The sequence below is a fragment of the Sabethes cyaneus genome, chromosome 1, assembly GCF_943734655.1.
Source record: "Sabethes cyaneus chromosome 1, idSabCyanKW18_F2, whole genome shotgun sequence".
In the NCBI taxonomy this organism is placed as follows: Eukaryota; Metazoa; Arthropoda; class Insecta; order Diptera; family Culicidae; genus Sabethes; species Sabethes cyaneus.
Window position 1 is genome coordinate 54,758,081 of NC_071353.1, and position 20,739 is coordinate 54,778,819.

The window sequence follows — 20,739 nt, forward strand, 5'->3', positions numbered from 1 at the left end:
TAGTTTATGGAAATGACGCCAAAAGTTATATCGGAAGCTGCTCAAAAACAAATTTATTTTTGTTTTGTTTTTATAGCATCCGACAACTGTCATACTTGCATAGTAGGCTAGTTCCATCAAATACTATGGTTTCTGGATGGTTTTGCATTTTAATTTCGCTTGTTTAGCGAAAAACGAAGGGGGGGCATATTGGCCAGGGGGGGCACGTTATACACAATTCCCCTATATTGATTCAACTCGCAATGACTCGCTGTGCTGTGTAACTATTCTAAATATTTCGGCATGAGAAGATAAAACTAAACATATTCTTCAGTGTCCCTTATTTAGTTTTATTGTTTTTTCTAATGTATTTAAAAGTTAGAGGTATACAAATTCAACCAGTTAGTAAAGCTAGGCGCCTACTATCTTTAGTCAAGTCTACATTAACCGTTTAGGTACCGGTAAATCACAAATGGCGTTGTGCGAAGGTATCGCCGCAATTCCGGCCAACGCAATGCCGATCGAGTCGGAGATGGATGTAACCATCATGGCATACTCCCGACGGGCATCCGGCACTTCAGTTTGCATGCGATAAAATGTGTTGACGTATCCACCACCGCCAAGCAAACCTTCCCATAGGATTATTACGAAGATAATCCATATCGTAGGAGTAAACATATAGATGGCTTCGAACGTGAAGTAAATCACGTTAACCAGTTGAAGCACAGCCATAATCCAAACATGCTTAAACTGCACAATGTTTACCGATGATCGCGATATGAATACACCGACTTGGTACAAAACTTGGTACCACCGGTATTGCTCCTGTTGTTCCAAGAATATATTTGGGAAGTAAACAAGCTCAAACTAAAACATTATCAAATTAGTGATGTATCCGTCATAATAATGGCCCAAGTTCAACTTACCAAGCCTTGATTTATGAAATACTCGAACAGGTAGACCAGTATCAACGGGATCATATAAATAAATAATGACGGAATATACGAGATCTTTTGTCGCCAGTTTTCTAGCGGGCGCTCATTTTCGGGCATTTCGCTGTAATCCACCTTCTCCGCACTTTCCTCCGCACGGTTCGTAGCTGGTTCATTGCTAGTGTCTCTGTGACGCAGCAAAAACCAGAAGCAACCTGCTTCAATCGCGGGGACAACTAGCATAACCAGCATTGTCGCTTTCGGCGATAACCCAAATGCAGTTAGTCCAGTATACGATAATGCCCCGATAACACCAGCTCCACCGGTTCCCGATGACCAGGTGGAGATGACATTTCTGTATAGGTTGAAACGAAAGCGTATATAACGTACTTCAATACATTTGAACAACACATACGTACTTGTTAAAGTAGCTCGCATATGCAAGGAAAGTGGCTTCGCCAAGACCGGAACTAAACGAGGTACAGATTACGCCGAGGAACAGGAGCCACTCGTAAGATGCAAATGCTACCAGAATGAAACCGGTAGCAGCAAGCAGAACGCATAACAATACGCGGGCACTGAAAAGAAAATTTTGAACCTTAGATTTATCATTTCTGTTTACTACAGGATACTTAGTTACTGCTTCCAAAGTGGCAGAAAAGATGCAATCAGCTTGACCGACAGAGCTGGAAGGATGTCTGCAAGTAAGATAGCTCCCGTAGAGATTTTGTTGCAGGGTCTTCTATCCATCGAGGCGAATGGCGACGCATCATTGTGGAATGGTATCTATGGTTAACGGAAAACATATATACCAATTAACAATCTAAACATACTAAACATAAAGCAACACTGGAATAAAAAAGGAAAATATTTAGTTTTCTGTCATTGCCGCCAATTATTTTGAGACCTTCATTTTTTTAAGACATTAAATCTATATATATATATATATGAATATACATATACCTATATCAGAATCTTTACCTTGTTCTCTTAACAACTCTCAGCAATAAATTACAGTGTAACAGACGATACGTAGGAACACGAGATGAGTACTGTGGGTCAATCTCTGTACATATCGTCGTCATCGTCTGATAGAGCCGGCTCATGTTGTTACAAACAGTCGTCTCTGTGTTAACTCGATCTTGGGCCATTCGTCGCCAATTTCCCAGACCATTCAGATGTCGCAAATCATTTTAAATCTGGTCGAACCATCTCGCACGTTGGACCCCTCTGTTTTTGATGCCGGTGGGGTTGTTGAAGAGAACCGTTTTCGTCGCACTGTCTGGCATTCTTACGGCGCGTTCAACCGACCAAAGCCAAAGTTGGCCAGATTTCCTGCTTGAATTTTTGCTCTTCCCTTGCCACGTGGCAGTTCACTACACGTGTACGGAGATAAACGAAATTAATTATACCTTGAACGTACGACTGGCATCATCGATAATAATCAACAGCTGGGATAAGCTGCAACAGATAAGCAGAACTACAAAAATTCTACTTGATTTTTTAATTTTAAAGATATTTTGTTGGTTCAGCATACTAATCAATTCATAGTAAGTGTGTCAATTGTGCGGATTTGGTTGGATTGGATTTTGCAGGTGGTTCCACCTAGTTATGTTTTTACGTATTCTTTCAAAAAACGCAATAGTACTTCAAAGGTTGGGTTGGGTCGTCGTAGAAAAGAAAATCATCGTTTATGCTGCTTCGGAGTCTAATTATTAACTTTTTAAAAAGTATTTAGATAATTATGCAGCCCGAATTTCATAATTGGATGTAATAATTTTCACAATCATGTTTTAGATTGTGAAAACTATCATTGCGAAGAAATTGAAAGTCCGTATGATCAGAAACCGCCTATACGTAACAGTATCTACAACAAATTATCTATTCTGTTTCAAATCTGACTGAGTTTCACGCATCCAAAGCGCTAAAAATAGTGGAAATCAGGAAATTCTCAACGCATATTTTATTGAAAATGCCATATTATTCTTATTTGAAATTTGTTTATCATATTTATGTGTAGAAGAATCCATTCAACGGCTAATCAAAATGCAGGAAATGAAAATTTCCTATTTATTTACTAGCATTACCATTAGCATATGAGGCTGCACACATCGTCGGTGGCTATTATTGTTGCAGTTGAAAACCGTAATAATCGACGTGGGACGTTCGGTTTTATTCTTGTTCTGTGTGTCGCAACTACGTCGCAGGTGGTGCGCTGTATATCGCATCCATGTGCGAACACAGCGCACCACGTGCAGCGTAGTTGCGTTACAGAGAACAAGAATAAAACCGAATGTCGCACGTCGATTATTACGGTTTTCAACTGCAACAACAATATATAATGGCAAAATTTCCAATTTAATTACTGCACTAAAATTCCAAAATTGCAACAGTAAAACACTAAATTGTAACACTCAAACCATAAACAGGCATTATGATATTGATCAAGCACTTCCTCAAAAATACCGTCCCTCAGATGATAAGTATATCCTCTTATCAACACCAATATGCAGAGTACGCTTCTTACTATTCTAAGGCCCCGTACAGAGTAAACGCGACAGCGACGCGACACGACTTCGCTCTCATGTTGCTAAATGCACAGTCCTGCTTCGGGCGAAAAAGAGCTGCGCGTATAACTACAGCAAGAAATGTCGCGTCGCGTCGCATGTCGCTTGCACTCTGGCGGTACCCTAAAGCTCAGAAACACGTGCTCTATTTGCGACTACTAAGTTGCTGATATTTGTTTGTTTTTTTTTTGTGAGAAAAAAGAAGAGGAAAGTATTTTTGCTTTAGTCATCGTTCATAGAATGACAGTTCGTTATAAGACTTCGTATATGTGCGAAAAGGCTTTAAAATCTTTTTTAGCTTCGTACGTAGTCGCAAACACGAAAAGTCAACATTTTCACAGTAATTGCTTCAAGGCAACAAAAAAAATATGCTCTACACCGAAAAGAAGAGTTGATAACACACAAAAAAACATATTCTGCTTAAAAACTTTAACGGATAATGGAACACATATTAACGACGACAGGCTCAAGTTTTTGACTGTAGACAATTGTAATACAATACAATACAAAATACAATACAAATACAAATACAAACACAATGATTTTTTTTTCACCGATTGGACATCCAGCAGTAGTGTTTTGTTCACTATCTGTGAGACGATGTTTGCGAATTTAAGCGCGGCTGAGAAACTCTGAACAGTCACTCGAAGTCTCGCGCTTGTCCTTGGATTTCGCAGGAACGCAATGAAATGCTTGATATAGCGCAGAAAAACGATTTTTCTCACATTATGTTGCTTCGACACGACAACCTACCGCGTAATCGGGATGGATCAGCTAGTTTTTTGTATCATCTACAACTTTATCTGGAGCTTTTATCTTGATCGGCAACAAATAATTTTTCATACACGCAAAACACTCACCTGAGTACCTACTCTAAAAATGCAAACAAGATAATTGAAAAAAGCCCTGACTTCACCGTCTATATAAGAACGTGATTGATCGACTTTTGAGCTATAAGGCAATTCGAGCCGATAATAGCTATCGCTATTAAACAGATGACCTGCATTTGCGCTAATAAAAGTTTCCTAAAGGCTCTCAAATCGCATTGCAATGTAATATTGTTTTGATTCTGGCGGCTGATCCCATTCGCACAAGTTTTGTAATACATATCAAATATCAGCTCAAAAATTAGGTAAATCAGAAAGTCATTAGTAGCGATTCGCAGACTCGAATATTTGCTCTTAGGGATATGTCTAGATACTCTTTGATATATGTGCATTCATGTCCTTTAGAACACACAAGTTGAAAGTGGTTAATATTTTACGAATACTTTTTCGAGAAACGAAATCGCAAAAATTTTGGCATTTAATGCCAAAATGCAAATTTCAATCCCACTGAGTTGAGTTACGGTCGTTGATAATAAATAAATTGTTAAATGGTGCTATATGCGGCACTATTTTTCGAGACCTAAAACATCACAGCATAAGAAGACAATTTGTATACTATACACTAAAAAGATTTGTCGAGACGGGATCTTTTGAAAACCGTAAAAAACAGAAGAAATCGAAGTGCTAGAACTGCATAGGTCAAAAACGTTGTTCGAGAACGAATTCGTTCTTCAAACACCGCATCATGCTCAAAATGTACCACGATACCAAAATTCATCAATGGTCATGGTATGGGAGGCATTTCAAATAAAGGGAAACTTTCTCTATTTCATTGACAAGGGTGTGAAAGTTAATGCAAAATACTATCTGGAAATGGTCTTAGAACAAAATTTGATACCTTACGTTCGGGGAATGTATGGTAAAGAATATTACTGCTTTCAACAGGATGGAACTCCTACCAGCACTGCAAATCTTGTGCAGACGTGGTGCAAAGCGAATCTGACGGATTTCATATCGAAAAAGGAACGGCCTCCAAGTTCTCCTGATTTGATCCCACTGGATTTTAGTATATAGCGGTACATGCCGCAGAAGCTCAAGAATTATAAATATCATAATTTGAATAAATTTAAGTTAGTTATCAACAAGATATGGGATGATATTCCGATGTAAGTAGTGTGTGCCGCATGTAACGACTTTAAAAACTATAAGGTATACAGCCCTAAGGGTTGTACGAAAGGGTGACGTAGAACTATATTAGATCATTAGATCAAAGGCCCCGTACAGAGTGCACGCGTCAGCGACGCGACTTCGGTCACATTGTTTTAAATGTGTAGCCCTGCTTGCGGGTTGTGGCGAAAAAGAGCTGCGTATTTAAATGAATGTGAGGGAAGTCGCTGTCGCATGCAGTCTGTAGGCACCTAAAGACTAATGTAAACTACATTGGCATATGTACACTCAAAAAAATCAGCACGTCAAGTTTACATGAAAACATAGGTAATTCTCATCCATCACACTTTTCATGTAACATTCACGTGAATTGTTGGTAACTCGCACTCATACTAACCAGTTTACGTGCGATCCCAGTAAATTTTATCAATTTTCCCATTAACTAGTACATGAAGTTCACGTAAGTTGCTGTATAGAAGTTTACATGATTTTTCACGTGGATGCGACGTGTCGATTTCTTTGAGTGTATGATTATAAGAACCTGAGAGTGTCAATGTTTAAGTGAATGTTTAAAAGAGAAGAGCAAAATATTCAGATTCAATTCTTCATTGAATACAATGGTGACTTTGAAAATATGTGGACGGGGTTCATAAGTACAACGCCTGCAACCATTGAGACATAAAGATTTCTTTTAAAAGTCACTTGTCTGCATCATAAAGGTTGGAATAGTAATGAATGGCCAGTCCACAGATTATTCTATTAAATATGATTATGCGTAGGTTGACATGTATCAATAATCTTACATTAACTCGGTTGTGGCCTTTAAAAGAATCATTGGTTACAGATAACATTAAAGCCAAAGCACGTTCATCGCAAATATGATGTGCCATTCGAATGTCCTTCTCTTTTGACATGAATGGCTACAGCCACGTAAGTTAGCGGCGTCGATTCACTGTCTCTTACTCCGAGAAAGTTATACTAGTTTACGTTCACAGCTTACCGCTTGTTGCATAGCAGAAAATATGGCACATACGCAAAAATTTCTGTTTGTATGAGAGTCCTTATCCACATGCCAAATTTGGTTCCATTTGCTTGATTAGTTCTAGAATTATGAGGAAATTTGTATTCCATTTGTATGGGAGCCCCCCCCCCCTTCTTAGAAGGCAAAGGGGTCTCAGTACACCATTGAAAAAATTCCTGCCTTTTGAAATCCCCACATGCCAAATTTGGTTCCATTTGCTTAATTAGTTCTCGAGTTATGAGTAAATTTATCTCCCATTTGTATAGGAGCCCCCTGCTAAAAGACGGATGGCTCTCAGTACACCATAGAAAAAAAATTGTCTTATAAAACCCCCACATGCCAAATTTGGCTCCATTTGCTTGGTTAGTTCTCGAGTTATGAGGAAATTTGTATTTCATTTGTATGGGAGCTCCCCCTCCTAAAATTCTTGCCTTCTAAAAGCCTCACAGGCCAAATTTGGTTCCATTTGCTTGATTAGTTCTCGAGTTTTGAGGAAATTTGTGTTTCATTTGTATAGGAGCCCCCCTCTTACGCCCTCCATAAAATTGCTCTTTTACCATCTCCATAAAATTGCTGGTCATTTTATCTATCCAACGATTGTTCAGTTTCGTTCAGTAGTTTAGTAGTTTTTAGTATTCGAAATCTTTCATTCAAACGTTACACTTCTATTTTCGTTTTCACAAAGTGCTACCCAGTCCCAGTATAGTAAACAAAGACTTAGTCCTACGTCAAAAGCATTTGAAGCGTGTTCTCCAGGCAAAAGGCGATTCAATAGAGTAATGATTGTTTGCTGCGTTCTGTAACTATGGGTAAACAATTTCTAAAAGTAAAATTCGAAATTCCACCTTTATTTACAAAAACATATGACTTTGTTTTTGTTCGAATTCATATGTGTCACACTGTACAGGGTGTTAAGTAAAAGCAAAGCCTAGGTGCTACATTCCGTTATCGAAACTTGACGCTCTGTTTTTTATACGACAGACTTCGCAGCCAGCTGTTAGAGTACAGAGCAATTGCAGGGCCAGTTGCTACGATCCTATTGACTCTAACAGCCTCTCCCAGCCGAGATTCGAACATGCGACGACTGGCTTATTAGGCCAGCATCATACATCGAAGCCAACTGGGAGGCAGGGTGTTAGGTAGCTTAGTGTAAATATTTCAGGGGGTGAAAGAGGATCACATTTGATGAAAAGAATCCTTCTACGCACATAATCAAATTTCAATTGTTACAGAGTTATTAAACATTTTTATTTTTCGGTTCTGTTTCCCTGAAATTAGCTCTAGTACAAAAAGTATGCTCGCTAGCTCTGTTGGTTCTGTTGCTTACATTCGAAAGCTGAAAAAATTTTACACTGAATATTGCCCCTAAGCAGTAATTTCTAAACTTCACTAGAAACTTTTCAGAAGCAAAAAGCTTTGAAATAAGGCGTGATAAAGGTAATTGCTTTTATCTGTCAATTTGAAGCTCTGGTACTGTTCTACAATTCGTTCTTCGGCGTAAATCTCTTATTTCTGTTACTTTCGTTGCATTTTAATTTCAAACGTAACGCGTTGAGTGTTGAATTAGTATCTGTAAACTGCACGAATACATAGTGCATAGCACATTAAATCACCGCGCGCGACGGACAGGGTTTGATGCGTATGGGAAACAACAGATGTTAGACAAAATGATCGGGACAAGCCAAATTTTGACGAAATTCAAACGGCCATAACTTTTACAAAATACGACATTAATCGATGAAACCAGTTGAATTTGATGGGGAAATTTTTCTAGTTTTTAATCGAGGTTAGCGTTGATACCGAATGTTGTACACAACGAAAAGCTTTGGGCGCATCTTAACCACTCCTAGGCAGTAGTTCGAGTGAACACTAGCGTTTCGATAGGATCTGATGTCAATGATGACTGAAAAACGCCGACAGTCGATCAAACCGTGGTCGATCTGTGAATCTGTTTGATTTGGTGATCTCCAGGTGTACTACTGTAAGAGTTACCACTAGAATAAGGTACTATGATCATGTTCTTGAACGTCGAGGCAAAGTCGATATGTTTTAGGCCCACTTCGTTGGTCAGCGGAAGCACTAAACCCTCCAATATTCCTCCTCCTGGCCTCCGCAATATCCATTATCAGTTCTACCAAAACCATTATAATGAAACTCAAAACTGACCATTTAAATTTTTTAATCTGGACATTTCGGAATATCCCTTATCTGTTCTATCTGGATACGACCAATTTGGAGTTCTGGTAAAACCGACAACGGAAATTTCAAAATGTCCAAATGGGCCCAAAGTATATCCAAATGTCAACCGAAAAACTGGAAAATCCTATGATTAGAAAGCCTATTTGCCATAGGTCCAAAATCAATTTAAAATGGTCAGTTTTGAGTTTCGCTAGTATTCCAAACGGACGTTCCAGATTGTAAAGGATTTAAAACTAGTTGCATAAAAATCGAAAAAAAAATCAGTGTGGATAAAGCCAAAAGTATAACTGAAAGCAACCTAATTTTTATGTAGGAGACGTAAAGTAAATACGTAAAAAAGAATATAGGAAAAGAAATGTTTTTGAAAATATTACGCGACTAATAGGCACTCATTGAATCGATTTAAGCGATTAAACAAACTAATAGCACTCTTATCAGACTGTGCGGCTATCTTCTATCACACGCGTAGATTATAATGACCAGCGTTCGCATGGATGGGGGGACAGTCCATTGTAAAGGTACTGTTTAATGAGAAGACATTGACTGATTACGCATATCGTACCACTATACACTTCGATAGACCATTTATGTCTGAAGTTCACCTATTCAATGGCAAAATATCATTACTGTTTGCTGACGATTACATTGCAGTTCAAGGCAAGTCCGTGCTTAAACTCAAATCAGCACACCCATAAAAAAGTGATTTCAGTTTATCTCGTTGATTGTTGTTTCTTATACACTGGAAAACTCATTTTTTACAAAACCATAATGAATAAATCATTCAAGTTTCCAAACTACTATGTAACCTTATTTTAGAATAATGTACGAATACCTGTTAAGATGACGTATTCTAACATTGTTTCGACTGCACAATCTCTTTCATACAAAACCAAATGAGATATTAACCCATTTTGACCTCATTGAAATCACGTATTAAATTTCATACGCTAAGACATAATGGGTTAATCATTATCACACAAGTTTGAGACAAATTAATGTGTTAATTAATGTAAAAACGGAGAAGAAATGTTTTAAAGATACATTTAAGATTGAACGATTGAATGTTCGCAGCTGGCCTCTAGATACGACATTGACTCAAAAAGTAAATTAGAATCTTGTCTGAGACAGCCTGTAAGGAGTCACAAGGGTCGCAGAATAATCACAGAGAACAGACATCCATTCAGGAACAAATTTTTCGGGAATTCTTGGATAAAATTTCAAATTAAGATCACCTAATATGCTGGCGACACCACCACTATAGTTTCCCAACTAATTTGACATAAGTTTTATCCAAGTGGGGACCTTTCGCTTGGATGTCTGTTCTCTGTGGAACAATATTCGCCATGTACGCCATGTAGCTGCGAAATCTATCGAATTAATACAAAAGGTCAAATTTTGCAAAAGTTCCAAATACGGCATCATCACTCTTAAATGAGTTTTCCTGTATATAAATTGGATTTAGCTACAACTTAATTAAAACTACTCAAAATGCCCCTAAAGCGTACAAACTCAGATTTTGAGTAGAAAATTTAATCAATTTTGGTTACTTGCTACCAAGAATTGAATTATTCGCTTGGACAAATAATACAGTTTTGTGTTCCTACTACCAAATTTTTGGTTGGAAAACTTCTCAAAATCTGAGTTTGCACACTTTAAAGGCATTTAGGGTAGTTTTAGCTCAATCAAAGCTATTTACTCGTAAATTCGTTTAAGAGTGAGGCATTGCTTTGCATATGTAATCTATAATAAAAAAAAATCCCCTTTTCTGTGTCTACTGTTAGTGATGTTAATGATGCTTTTCAGAGTAGACAAAATGAGCAAATTTCTGTGTGCCAAATCAGTAAAATCTGCAGTAATATAAAACTCGTACCTACAGTAGAATACTGTTTGTATCGGTCGTTCTAAATATCTAATTTATTTGACTACCAAATGAAACCAAATACACGAGTTTGCCACGAGTGAGTTGTATCACTCGCTCGGTATTCATATTCAAAAACTGAAATAATTCTGAAGACTAATTGTTGTGTGATTATAGCACGCTGAATTTTAAAAATAAATGAAATAAAATAAAATCTACTATAAACAAATATTTGTAGAGACCACGTTTCTGTTCAAACATAATAGCATTGGTATTTTAACTAGGTACTTATCGCTCAAAACTAGAACTTTTGTACATTTACTATTTCGTATCAAGGACGAGGAGAAGATAGCACCAGTGTACTAGGGAATCATGCTGAAAAACGCGAATTGACTTCAACTACAACGCTATTCATCTTCTTACTAACTTTGTTTTGATCTCTAGTATACGGTTGGCATTGAAGCGTCTGCTCGGTTCAGCCGCTTTAGATAAAGCAAATGCAGGTAGCTAATAAATTGCATCAAATGTACAAATAACTTTCACACCCAATAAGTCATGAACCTACCAGCGCTCGTTCGTGTTCGGAACCTTTGTCCAGTTCCTTCAAGATGTCATGAGCGGCCGTTAGCATCACTACATAGCCATAATTATTGCACAACCCTAGAAACCAGTAAGCCACTAAGTCACGCCATAAACCCCGATCGCGAGGCTGTTCATTGTTATTCAATGCACGTTCATCATCAACTGTCATTGATGCCACACTCTCGTCTGTTGCCATTCTCCGCTTGCTTGGTTGATCGTTGAACACAATAATAAACCCTAATCGTCATGAATTAAATATTGTTAAATCTTCTTATTTACACTGTGGCTAAAGAAAGTGACATTTACTCAATCCGGCAACCGTCTACTACAATTGGAGCCTGCGTAAACTTATACGTCTACAAGCACAACCTGCTTGCTCGACCGTTACGGTTTAACTAATTGTTCCACGACAGCAATCGTTTGGATTGTTTGTGGAAGTACATTTACATACACATACACTTATTGTACATTTTTTAATAAGTTCGAAAACCACTATATTGTACAAAGTAGTCGCTGCGTCATAATTGTGCCATTATCAGTTGGTTCAATTCTTCCGATTACTGAACCCATCCGACAAAATTCAGTTTCAGTTTCATATGAACCATCACTGACGCATGCTTTCTCTTCTACTGTGCTAATTCGACCAGCCGCGTGTACAAATGTTGCTCGATCACAGTAAAACGTAGTCTGCGGTAAACCAGTACATATATATAAATAAAAAACAAAGCAGTGAAAAGCGTTTTCGTGTTTATTTAAAAACAAATTGGCGTATTGACAATATTCTTTCTTTTTTGGGTCTGTTTTATTTATATTTGACTTCAACCGGGACCACATTAAGCTAAACCACCTGTGAAAAAAAAGTTGTGACTCAATTTCTAATTATTAATTTATCTGCGTGAAATGAACAATTGATCTATTACCAACATGTAAAAAATAAAAACATTAAAACGGCACGGGAGGGTATTTTCAGCTCAATAAGCGATGGCATCTATTTTTTCGGCCTTTGGCCTAGTTCTAGTGAAAGAACAAGTGATTTTGACGTTATTTGAATAAAAAATAGTAGAATACTTACAGTCTTGAGAAAATAATTATAACTTATTAAAATTGTATGTCGGCAAAGTATTTTTATTGGCGAAAGAAAAGGCAAATAGGCTGAATTTAGAAACCTGCTGAAAATACCCTCCCGTATCCTATCTGTAATGATTGTCTATTTTTTATTGCGGTTTGGAAACACATCCAAAAATCAAAGGGGTTGTGTACAAGACACGACCGCATATGGGACGCAGGACTACGTAAGTGTCTTTGTAGCGATAGTAGCATGTATCCATGCATGTAAGAATACGATTCTTTATATACAGTGGACAACCGTTCGTTTGAACGATTCCTCGTGCAAACTAACGGGGTTACTTTTTAATTTGAACAACTGACCACCCTGAATATTCTGAAACTCGAACTCTGCTCTTTGTTATTGTTTTGAGGTTGAGAAAATTTGATTATTTTTAAATGTATGTTTTTTTTGCTGTGTGGACTCTTCACTGCGACCAGGGTAGTTGATCTATTGTGATATCGCCCCGGTTTTTGCTGTGTGACCTGCACTGCATTTCTTTTTGCTATAATCGCAATTGAATGAGCGGTATGCTTATTAAATTTTATGTGTGCTTATGTTTATTAGGGTTATCCTTCCTACAAAGCTTGATCTAATTTACCCACTTATTTCTTGCTGCCAGTACCATCCCATATTATAGCCGTTCCTGGTGAGGACTCATTCGTTCCTCTGGCTAGTACACTTAACTATAGGAGGGACTTGTGCACTGTCAAGAGGCTTCAGTGTGTAAATATAGAATTCAGCATGAAGGAAGGGTAAATAAGGGGCTTTGAATAAACCCATGCTAAAGTCCCTTGACATTGAATGGCTTGATTCTACTAAGATTCGAACCCACGACCAGACGCTTGTCAAAGCAGACTCGGTAAACTTGCGGCTATGGAGCCCCTCTTTAAATATATGTTAATAGCGCCTCAAATCTTACTTCAACATCAAACAAAATTTACATACATAGGGGAAGACGAGTTAAGACGGCCCCCCTAAGCAATTAAATTGCTACTGTGTTACCTGACTCATAACGCATCCCTATTTCCGAAATTCTAAAATCTCTCATGCTTTTATTTTTGAAGTAAGCATGTAATTTCTTATGTTATATAGTTGATATTTGTATGCTCTATTCGAATTTATGATCAATTAAACGAAAAACCACAAAGTTTGTGAGTTACGAGACCCTCCCCCGTATATAACATATATTCGTTATGAGTCAGGTAACACAGTAGCATAAAATTCGTTCGAAGGTTCGCTTTTTCTTGTGTCACACATGAATAAGCATTTATTTACCTACCATTAAAAATTATACAATTATTTGTTTTGTGTATTTTCCCACGATTTTTCGTCAATTTTTGAACCGTCTAAATATCATATGTCAATTTTCAGGCGGGGTGAGAAGGACCACCAAACGGGTAAGACGGACCATGACGGAGTTAGATGAATCGTGGCAGTTTTTATGCGTTTTTAGAGTTGCAAAACTAACTTCAATAGTATTTACTCAATAGAAACAAATTTTTTTAAGATTGTTCATAAAATAGCATAAAATTAGTCTGTAACTAACATAAAATTAAGTTGTACTGCTCAGCCAACTCAAATGTCAGTTCTTTGATCATACTGAGTCCTCCAGTTCTAGCAAATGCTGAACAAGTTCAAGATCCGAGCCTCATTGTTGGCGTATCGTTACGTACTTTAATCTGCCGACGAAGAGTTGTCTTGGGAATTCCGAATATGGTGAATGGTGTCCTGACGGACATACCTTTATCAATGGCTAATTTGGCCTGGTTCATCTGACCCGCCGTCTACAACATCCGCGATGTTTTTCTAATATACTTTCGAGGCATCTACTCAAACAAAAACGAGCATCAAACAGGAAAACCTTCAAACATTATTAGCGCTACAACGCATGGCCGTTTTACCCCGTGAAAAATAGCCCGTCTTACCTCTATTTATTTATCATTAAATCAACGGGCTCGAGAAAGCCCCAATGATTGTCGATAGTTAGGGGAAGGGCGGTAAAGACGGACACCTTAAGGTAAAGACTCAATATCTACTCAAATATAACTGTATTGATCCCAATTTTCGTATAAACTGAACCTTTAAGTCTCTGTCTAATAAAGTTACAACATGTGCTGGAAAATTTCTTCCAAAATTTATGCATTTTTTAATATTATAAACATCATGTATAAATCAGAGTTTCTGCGCATGGGCGGGAAAGACGGACACTTGATATGGGAAAGACGGACACTCGCAAAAAGGTGTCACGCGTCGTTGAATTATCAGTATTAAGAAAGATTAACATATTTCATAATGTATTTAGGAAAGAATTGGTTTGGGAAACCCCCTTCCCGATCCCCCCTTTGAGCGAGAAAATAGAATGGTTCCCTTCAATATTTTAATTGGTGACGAATTAATCGTTTCTAAAAGTTGGCTCATTCCAACTGTTATATGACTTCTGGTTACTTTTACATATATAATATGGAAGTATTTGCAATGTTAAATCGTTGTTGGGCGTTGTTGTGAACCCATTTTGTTCAAAATCTGTGTGTCCGTCTTTCCCTACCGTTGGGTGTCCGTCTTTCCCGACTTGGATACCATTTTTTCAAACTTCAATAACTTTTTACTGAATATTCAAAAATTCACTAGGTTTCTAATGGATATTCAGTGAAAGATCAAACTAACGCAATGTCGTCGGTTTAGCATGAACATGTTGTTTTTTAACGATTTACCAGCTATTTTCTTCACGCACAAAATTACATCGGTTAGCGTATATACGCATTTTTTCTTTGTTTTGCTTAATAATTTGTCAGTTACGCTGCTAAAAATCGGCAGTTTATTTCAAAAGTGTTAATTCAATCTATAGAAACATTTCCCATCATTGATTTGCTTCAAAAAATTATTGTTTATGAAATATGACAAGTGTCCGTCTTTCCCGCAGTGTCCGTCTTTACCGCCCTTCCCCTACATAAAAATACAGTCAAGTGAGTAAAATACAAATGCAAAAACAGTTTAAATATAAGTCTACATCACTCGCGGTTTACTGCTCCCGAAAAAAAGCTTGCGAATCTTCTGCCAAGTATTCGACGCGACAGATGAAAGCCACCGATAGCGCCATTCATAGAGTAATTAGTGCGATGAACTGGTAGTCTCAGCATGGCACTATTACGCTGTGCTCGTGGTTGCACATTTATGTTAATCTGCTCCATAAGCGCAGGGCTATCAATTCTACCCTGCAGGCAATCCGCAATAAACAAAGCTCTAAAGGCAGCTCTACGGACACAGAGAGGTTCTAAGTCAACCAGTTGACAGCGGCTTACATAACTAGGTAGACGGAACGGGTCTCTCCATGACAACCTTCGCAAAGCGAATCGAAGAAATCGGCGCTGAACTGATTCAATTCTCTCTGTACTGTTATAGTATTTAGGATTCCAAACGGGCGAACACTATTCCAGGATGGACCGCACCAGCGAACAATATAATGAGTTAAGGCATATATATCAGAGAATTTTTTCGCGATCCTGAAAATGAAGCCTAATGACCTCGAGGCTTTAGCGACAATGTACGAGATATGCTCCTTGTACGTTAACTGCGGATCCAAGATAACTCCCAGGTCTTTAATATATGAAACACGTTCGATGGGTGTGCCACTGAGCTCATAACAAAACAGGATCGGGCCTTTTTTTCTGGATAAAGTGATTATTGAACACTTCTCCGGGTTCACTAACATGCGGTTCACATCGCACCAACGCACATCGTCCTCCAACTGATTTTGGAGAAAGTGACAATCGTCTGTCGCACGGATCGAGGGCATTTGATAGCCAAATTAACATCGTTGAAGTAGAGCAGAAAGATCAAAGGTCATACTTCCCGTTATGTATGATGTCAGAAACAGCAGGTTAGTGGTGGTAGAGCGCTGGGAAATGAAGCCATGTTGATCGGCACTTAGATATTGTTTGCAGTGTGACAGTAGATGTTCCATGATTACCAACTCAAATAGTTTTGAAACTGCACTGAGCGATGTGATTCCTCTATAGTTGTTCACATCTCGTTTACTACCTTTTTTATGCACAGAAAACATATGCGCAAATTTCCAACACGATGGGAATACGCCGCTAGAGATGGACATTCGGAATAGATATAGCAATGGCGTTAACAAACAGGATATGTGTCTCTTCAGAAATGCAGAAGGTACTCCATCAGGTCCAGGGTTGAAGGACGACTTAAGTATGGAAGCGGCTTTTGAAATTTTCTCGACGTTGACATCAATGGCACCTAGTGTTTGACCATAAATTGGAACATTACTTGCAATATGGTCAACGCTCAATACTTCGTTAGTGAAAACACTTGCAAATTTGCTGGAAAAGTAACGGCATATATCCTGAGGTGCGGCAGCGATTTCCCCGTTATATTCCATAGATGACGGGAGGCCGGACTCTCTGCGTTGATCGTTTACATAGTTCCACAAGCACTTCGGGTGACGCTTTAGTTTCCGTTGAATGCTCTGTTGATGCCGTGAAGTTTACAATATTCCCCAACAAACACCAAAGCTGAATTAAAATGCTATTGATTTGGTTACAGCTGATTTAACTCTGAATACAGGTGGTAGGTGGTAGGTAATAGTGTCACAAGTAGATTAGACGCATTTTTAACCTTTCCACAGCCCATCAATATTCTCAATAATTGGGCTATACTAGCTTAAGGGGCAACCGAAAGTGGCTCAAAGATGGCTGGGTAAATGGCTACCATTCGAAGCATGTATTGTTTTGCGCCTCAAAAATGCATCTGTATTGGCAGAGCACGCTTTCGCCACGTAATCAGTGCTTCCAGCGCTGTTATAATTTTCTAAAACTTGTAATTCAATGTATCGATCTGCTATGTATCAATAAACGCTCAGCAAAACATAATTGCTTATAGAAAATAAATTTTACTGATCATATCGATCATTACGTGTTCATAAAAGCGACCAATACATAATTTGGAATTAGTTAATAGATATTTGGTTGCGCACATATTTCGTTGAACTAGCGATTTCCGAAAAAGCAGCAACACAGTATCAAACTTTCGTCACATCAATGAGCTTTTAAAGAGCTTTCAACTTTCGCCGCATCAATGAACTTAGAGTGAAGTAAACAAACAAAACGCAAAAGCAGGAATCAAAAACGCTGGAATACAACCTTTCTGATTTTTAATTTGAACAACTAGCAACCCTAAATATGCTAAAACTTGTATGAACTGGCCGCCCTGCTCTTTGTTATTTTTTTGGCGGTTTGATTTAGTCTCGTTTAGTTGGTAGTTGCAAGCAGCGAATATGTTATTCTCCCATCGGATTTCTATCGCAATCGTTGGGAAACGAAATGTGAAAGTGATTAAACTAGGATTAAACACGCTAGATCAGTACAAACAAATCGTGTTTATGTGCATTGTCTGCAAAGGCAAATGATGCCATATTGAGAATTACATTTGAACCATTTTTAATTTGCACATCGTGCAAACCAGCGGGGTTCAAATTAAAAAGTGTTCAGATTAAAAACGGTCAAACGAACGGGGGTCCACGGTAACCGAACATTACAGCTGGTCAGCTGGTCAGCTGTTCCGCACTTTTCTAACACAGATATCAAATTCGCCTGTAGGTTTAATCGTCTAAGGTCTAACCGTAAAGAATTTGCAATCTGTTGGGGCAATGGACTTTAGTCATTTCTTCTGGCACACTTCCCTAACACACACATTAAATTGGACTAGGTTTAATCGCGTTCGTAAGAAATTTGTTGGCACGAGGAGGCTTTGTCACTCTCTCTGGCGTAATTCCCAAGCAAGGACATCAAAATGGTCTAGGTTTAATCGCGATGTTAAGAAATCTTGTTAAGACGAGGAAGCTTTGTCATTTGATTTGGCTTACTTCCCAAGCACAGATATCAAATTGATAAAGGTTTAGATCATCGTAAAAAATACTTGTGTGTGTGTGTGTGTGTGTGTGTGTGTGTGTGTGTGTGTGTGTGTGTGTGTGTGTGTGTGTGTGTGTGTGTGTGTGTGTGTGTGTGTGTGTGTGTGTGTGTGTGTGTGTGTGTGTGTGTGTGTGTGTGTGTGTGTGTGTGTGTGTGTGTGTGTGTGTGTGTGTGTGTGTGTGTGTGTGTGTGTGTGTGTGTGTGTGTGTGTGTGTGTGTGTGTGTGTGTGTGTGTGTGTGTGTGTGTGTGTGTGTGTGTGTGTGTGTGTGTGTGTGTGTGTGTGTGTGTGTGTGTGTGTGTGTGTGTGTGTGTGTGTGTGTGTGTGTGTGTGTGTGTGTGTGTGTGTGTGTGTGTGTGTGTGTGTGTGTGTGTGTGTGTGTGTGTGTGTGTGTGTGTGTGTGTGTGTGTGTGTGTGTGTGTGTGTGTGTGTGTGTGTGTGTGTGTGTGTGTGTGTGTGTGTGTGTGTGTGTGTGTGTGTGTGTGTGTGTGTGTGTGTGTGTGTGTGTGTGTGTGTGTGTGTGTGTGTGTGTGTGTGTGTGTGTGTGTGTGTGTGTGTGTGTGTGTGTGTGTGTGTGTGTGTGTGTGTGTGTGTGTGTGTGTGTGTGTGTGTGTGTGTGTGTGTGTGTGTGTGTGTGTGTGTGTGTGTGTGCGTGTGTGTGTGCGTGTGTGTGTGCGTGTGTGTGTGTGTGTGCGTGTGTGTGTGCGTGTGTGTGTGTGTGTGTGTGTGTGTGTGTGTGTGTGTGTGTGTGTGTGTGTGTGTGTGTGTGTGAGTGCGTGTGAGTGAGTGTGTGTGAGTGAGTGTGTGTGAGTGTGTGTGAGTGTGTGTGTCCGGAGCCAACCCGGACGTTGTGTGGGACTCTCGCCCACCAAAACCTCATCCTTGCCCTCTGTCTGGATTCCCCCGGTACCGCAATGAAGTATTACATCAGGGGAAGGCTGTGCTCTTGCACTTTTCCAAGTATCACGCTTTCTAGCGTTACTCCTTCGGGCATATCAAGGGGATGCCGTGCTCATGCACTTTGCAGTTATCAACGCAGGCTAACGTTGCTGGTTATTTGCTCAGCTAGCTCGCAGTACCCATCGAGACGTGTACCGATTAGAAAGTGCCCTCCAACATGACGCGCACTCCGTCACAGCGACCCTCGCAGGGTTTCTTTGCTATGCCTATTTCAACAAGCACCGATCTGAGTATTATGACTATTTCGGGATAAATCCCATCCCCACACATATGAATCCAGTCTAGGGTTTTACCGCGCCCCGAATCGCGTTACTTTGGGGCGTCATATGCGGCTCAGAGAGGTTTGTTGCCTAGGCCACCTTTCATCCAAAATAACTTAACTGACGATGCATGCGATTGCGCTATTGACGGCATTCCAAATGCTCTCGTTGCGACACATATCCTCCACCATGTTTTCGACGTTAAGACCGGAAGGCAGATCATCCCTCCATGCTGCAAATCTGGGACAGTCAAAAACCACGTGCTCTGCTGTTTCTTCCACGTTCCCACATTCCGGGCATAAGGGCGACCTGGCGTGCCCGAACCGGTAAAGGTATTGCCTGAAGCAACCATGACCAGACAGGAACTGCGTTAGGTAAAAGTTCACCTCCCCGTGCTTCCTATTCGCCCAAACCGAGAGAGTCGATATGAGCCTGTGGGTCCATCTACCTTTCTGTGTCGTATTACACTCCTGTTGCCACTTAGCCAATGATTCTGCTCTCATCAGCTTTCTGATTCCTCTGACCTCCTTTTGCCTATAGCACTCGTAGTTCTCCATCAGGGTGATGTCGATGGGAATCATCCCAGCGATTACGCACGCAGCTTCTGATGAGATAGTCCTGTAAGCGCTCACAACTCGAATGGTCATTAGTCGGGCCGTACTTCTCAACTTCGCTCTGTTGCGCTGGGTTTGGAGTGCTGTAATCCAGGCTGGTCCGCCATACCGCAGTATCGACGATGATACACTGGCTAAGAGGCGCCTCTTGCTACTGCTTGGTCCGAAGTTATTCGGCATGATTCTAGACAGTGCACTGATGGCTTTCGCTGCCTTTTCGCATGCGTAGTCAACGTGACCGTTGAATTTTAGCCGATTATCGATCATCACACCCAGGTGCTTTACCTTACGTTTTGAGGTTATGGTATGTTCTCCGACGGTAATCCCCACGTGTTGGACTACTCTCCGATTACTCACCAGTAGTATCTCCGTTTTGTGGTGCGCTATTTGCACCGAATTAATCCACCTAGCGGTGTGACCTGGCCTTTCTACTGCGTTTAAAACACATTTTTGTAACATATTTGCATTAATTAAATGACAAACATCCTAGAATTTATTATTATTTCAAAGTTACCGTTCACATCTTTAAAACGAAACCAAGTTATTGAAAATCGGACGATTCATTCAAAATATATTCAAACTTAAACATTTACCGTATGTCAAACCATTCAAAACGTGTAAAACCAAAATATATCAATCGAGGGTCGATTGTATTCAACGTACGAGTGATCTATGTGCGTATGTTTGTATGTATGTATGTATGTATGTATGCGTGTGTGTGATCTATGTGCGTATGTATGTA

The 20,739-nt window shown here is 39.4% G+C and overlaps 2 protein-coding genes across 3 annotated transcripts; both read right to left on the reverse strand.

Moving 5' to 3' along the window:
• Positions 1-319: 319 nt before the first annotated feature.
• LOC128741510 (battenin) lies at positions 320-11,507 on the reverse strand. Of its 2 annotated transcripts, none has more exons than XM_053837385.1 (6): positions 11,439-11,507; positions 11,116-11,369; positions 1,552-1,697; positions 1,331-1,489; positions 906-1,266; positions 320-846 (listed from the first exon to the last, which is right to left on the reverse strand). In XM_053837385.1, the coding sequence occupies exons 2-6, from the start codon at positions 11,326-11,328 to the stop codon at positions 418-420; spliced, it is 1,308 nt and encodes a 435-aa protein (XP_053693360.1). In that variant the 5' UTR covers positions 11,329-11,369; positions 11,439-11,507; the 3' UTR covers positions 320-417. The 2 variants fall into 2 exon arrangements, with proteins under 2 accessions (XP_053693360.1, XP_053693367.1); XM_053837392.1 differs by having other exon boundaries at positions 11,433-11,483.
• Positions 11,508-19,499: 7,992 nt separating this feature from the next.
• Positions 19,500-20,264, reverse strand: LOC128745702 (uncharacterized). The gene is made up of 2 exons (XM_053842781.1): positions 19,832-20,264; positions 19,500-19,615 (listed from the first exon to the last, which is right to left on the reverse strand). Exons 1-2 carry the CDS (start codon positions 20,262-20,264, stop codon positions 19,500-19,502), a joined length of 549 nt encoding a protein of 182 aa, XP_053698756.1.
• Positions 20,265-20,739: the final 475 nt, after the last annotated feature.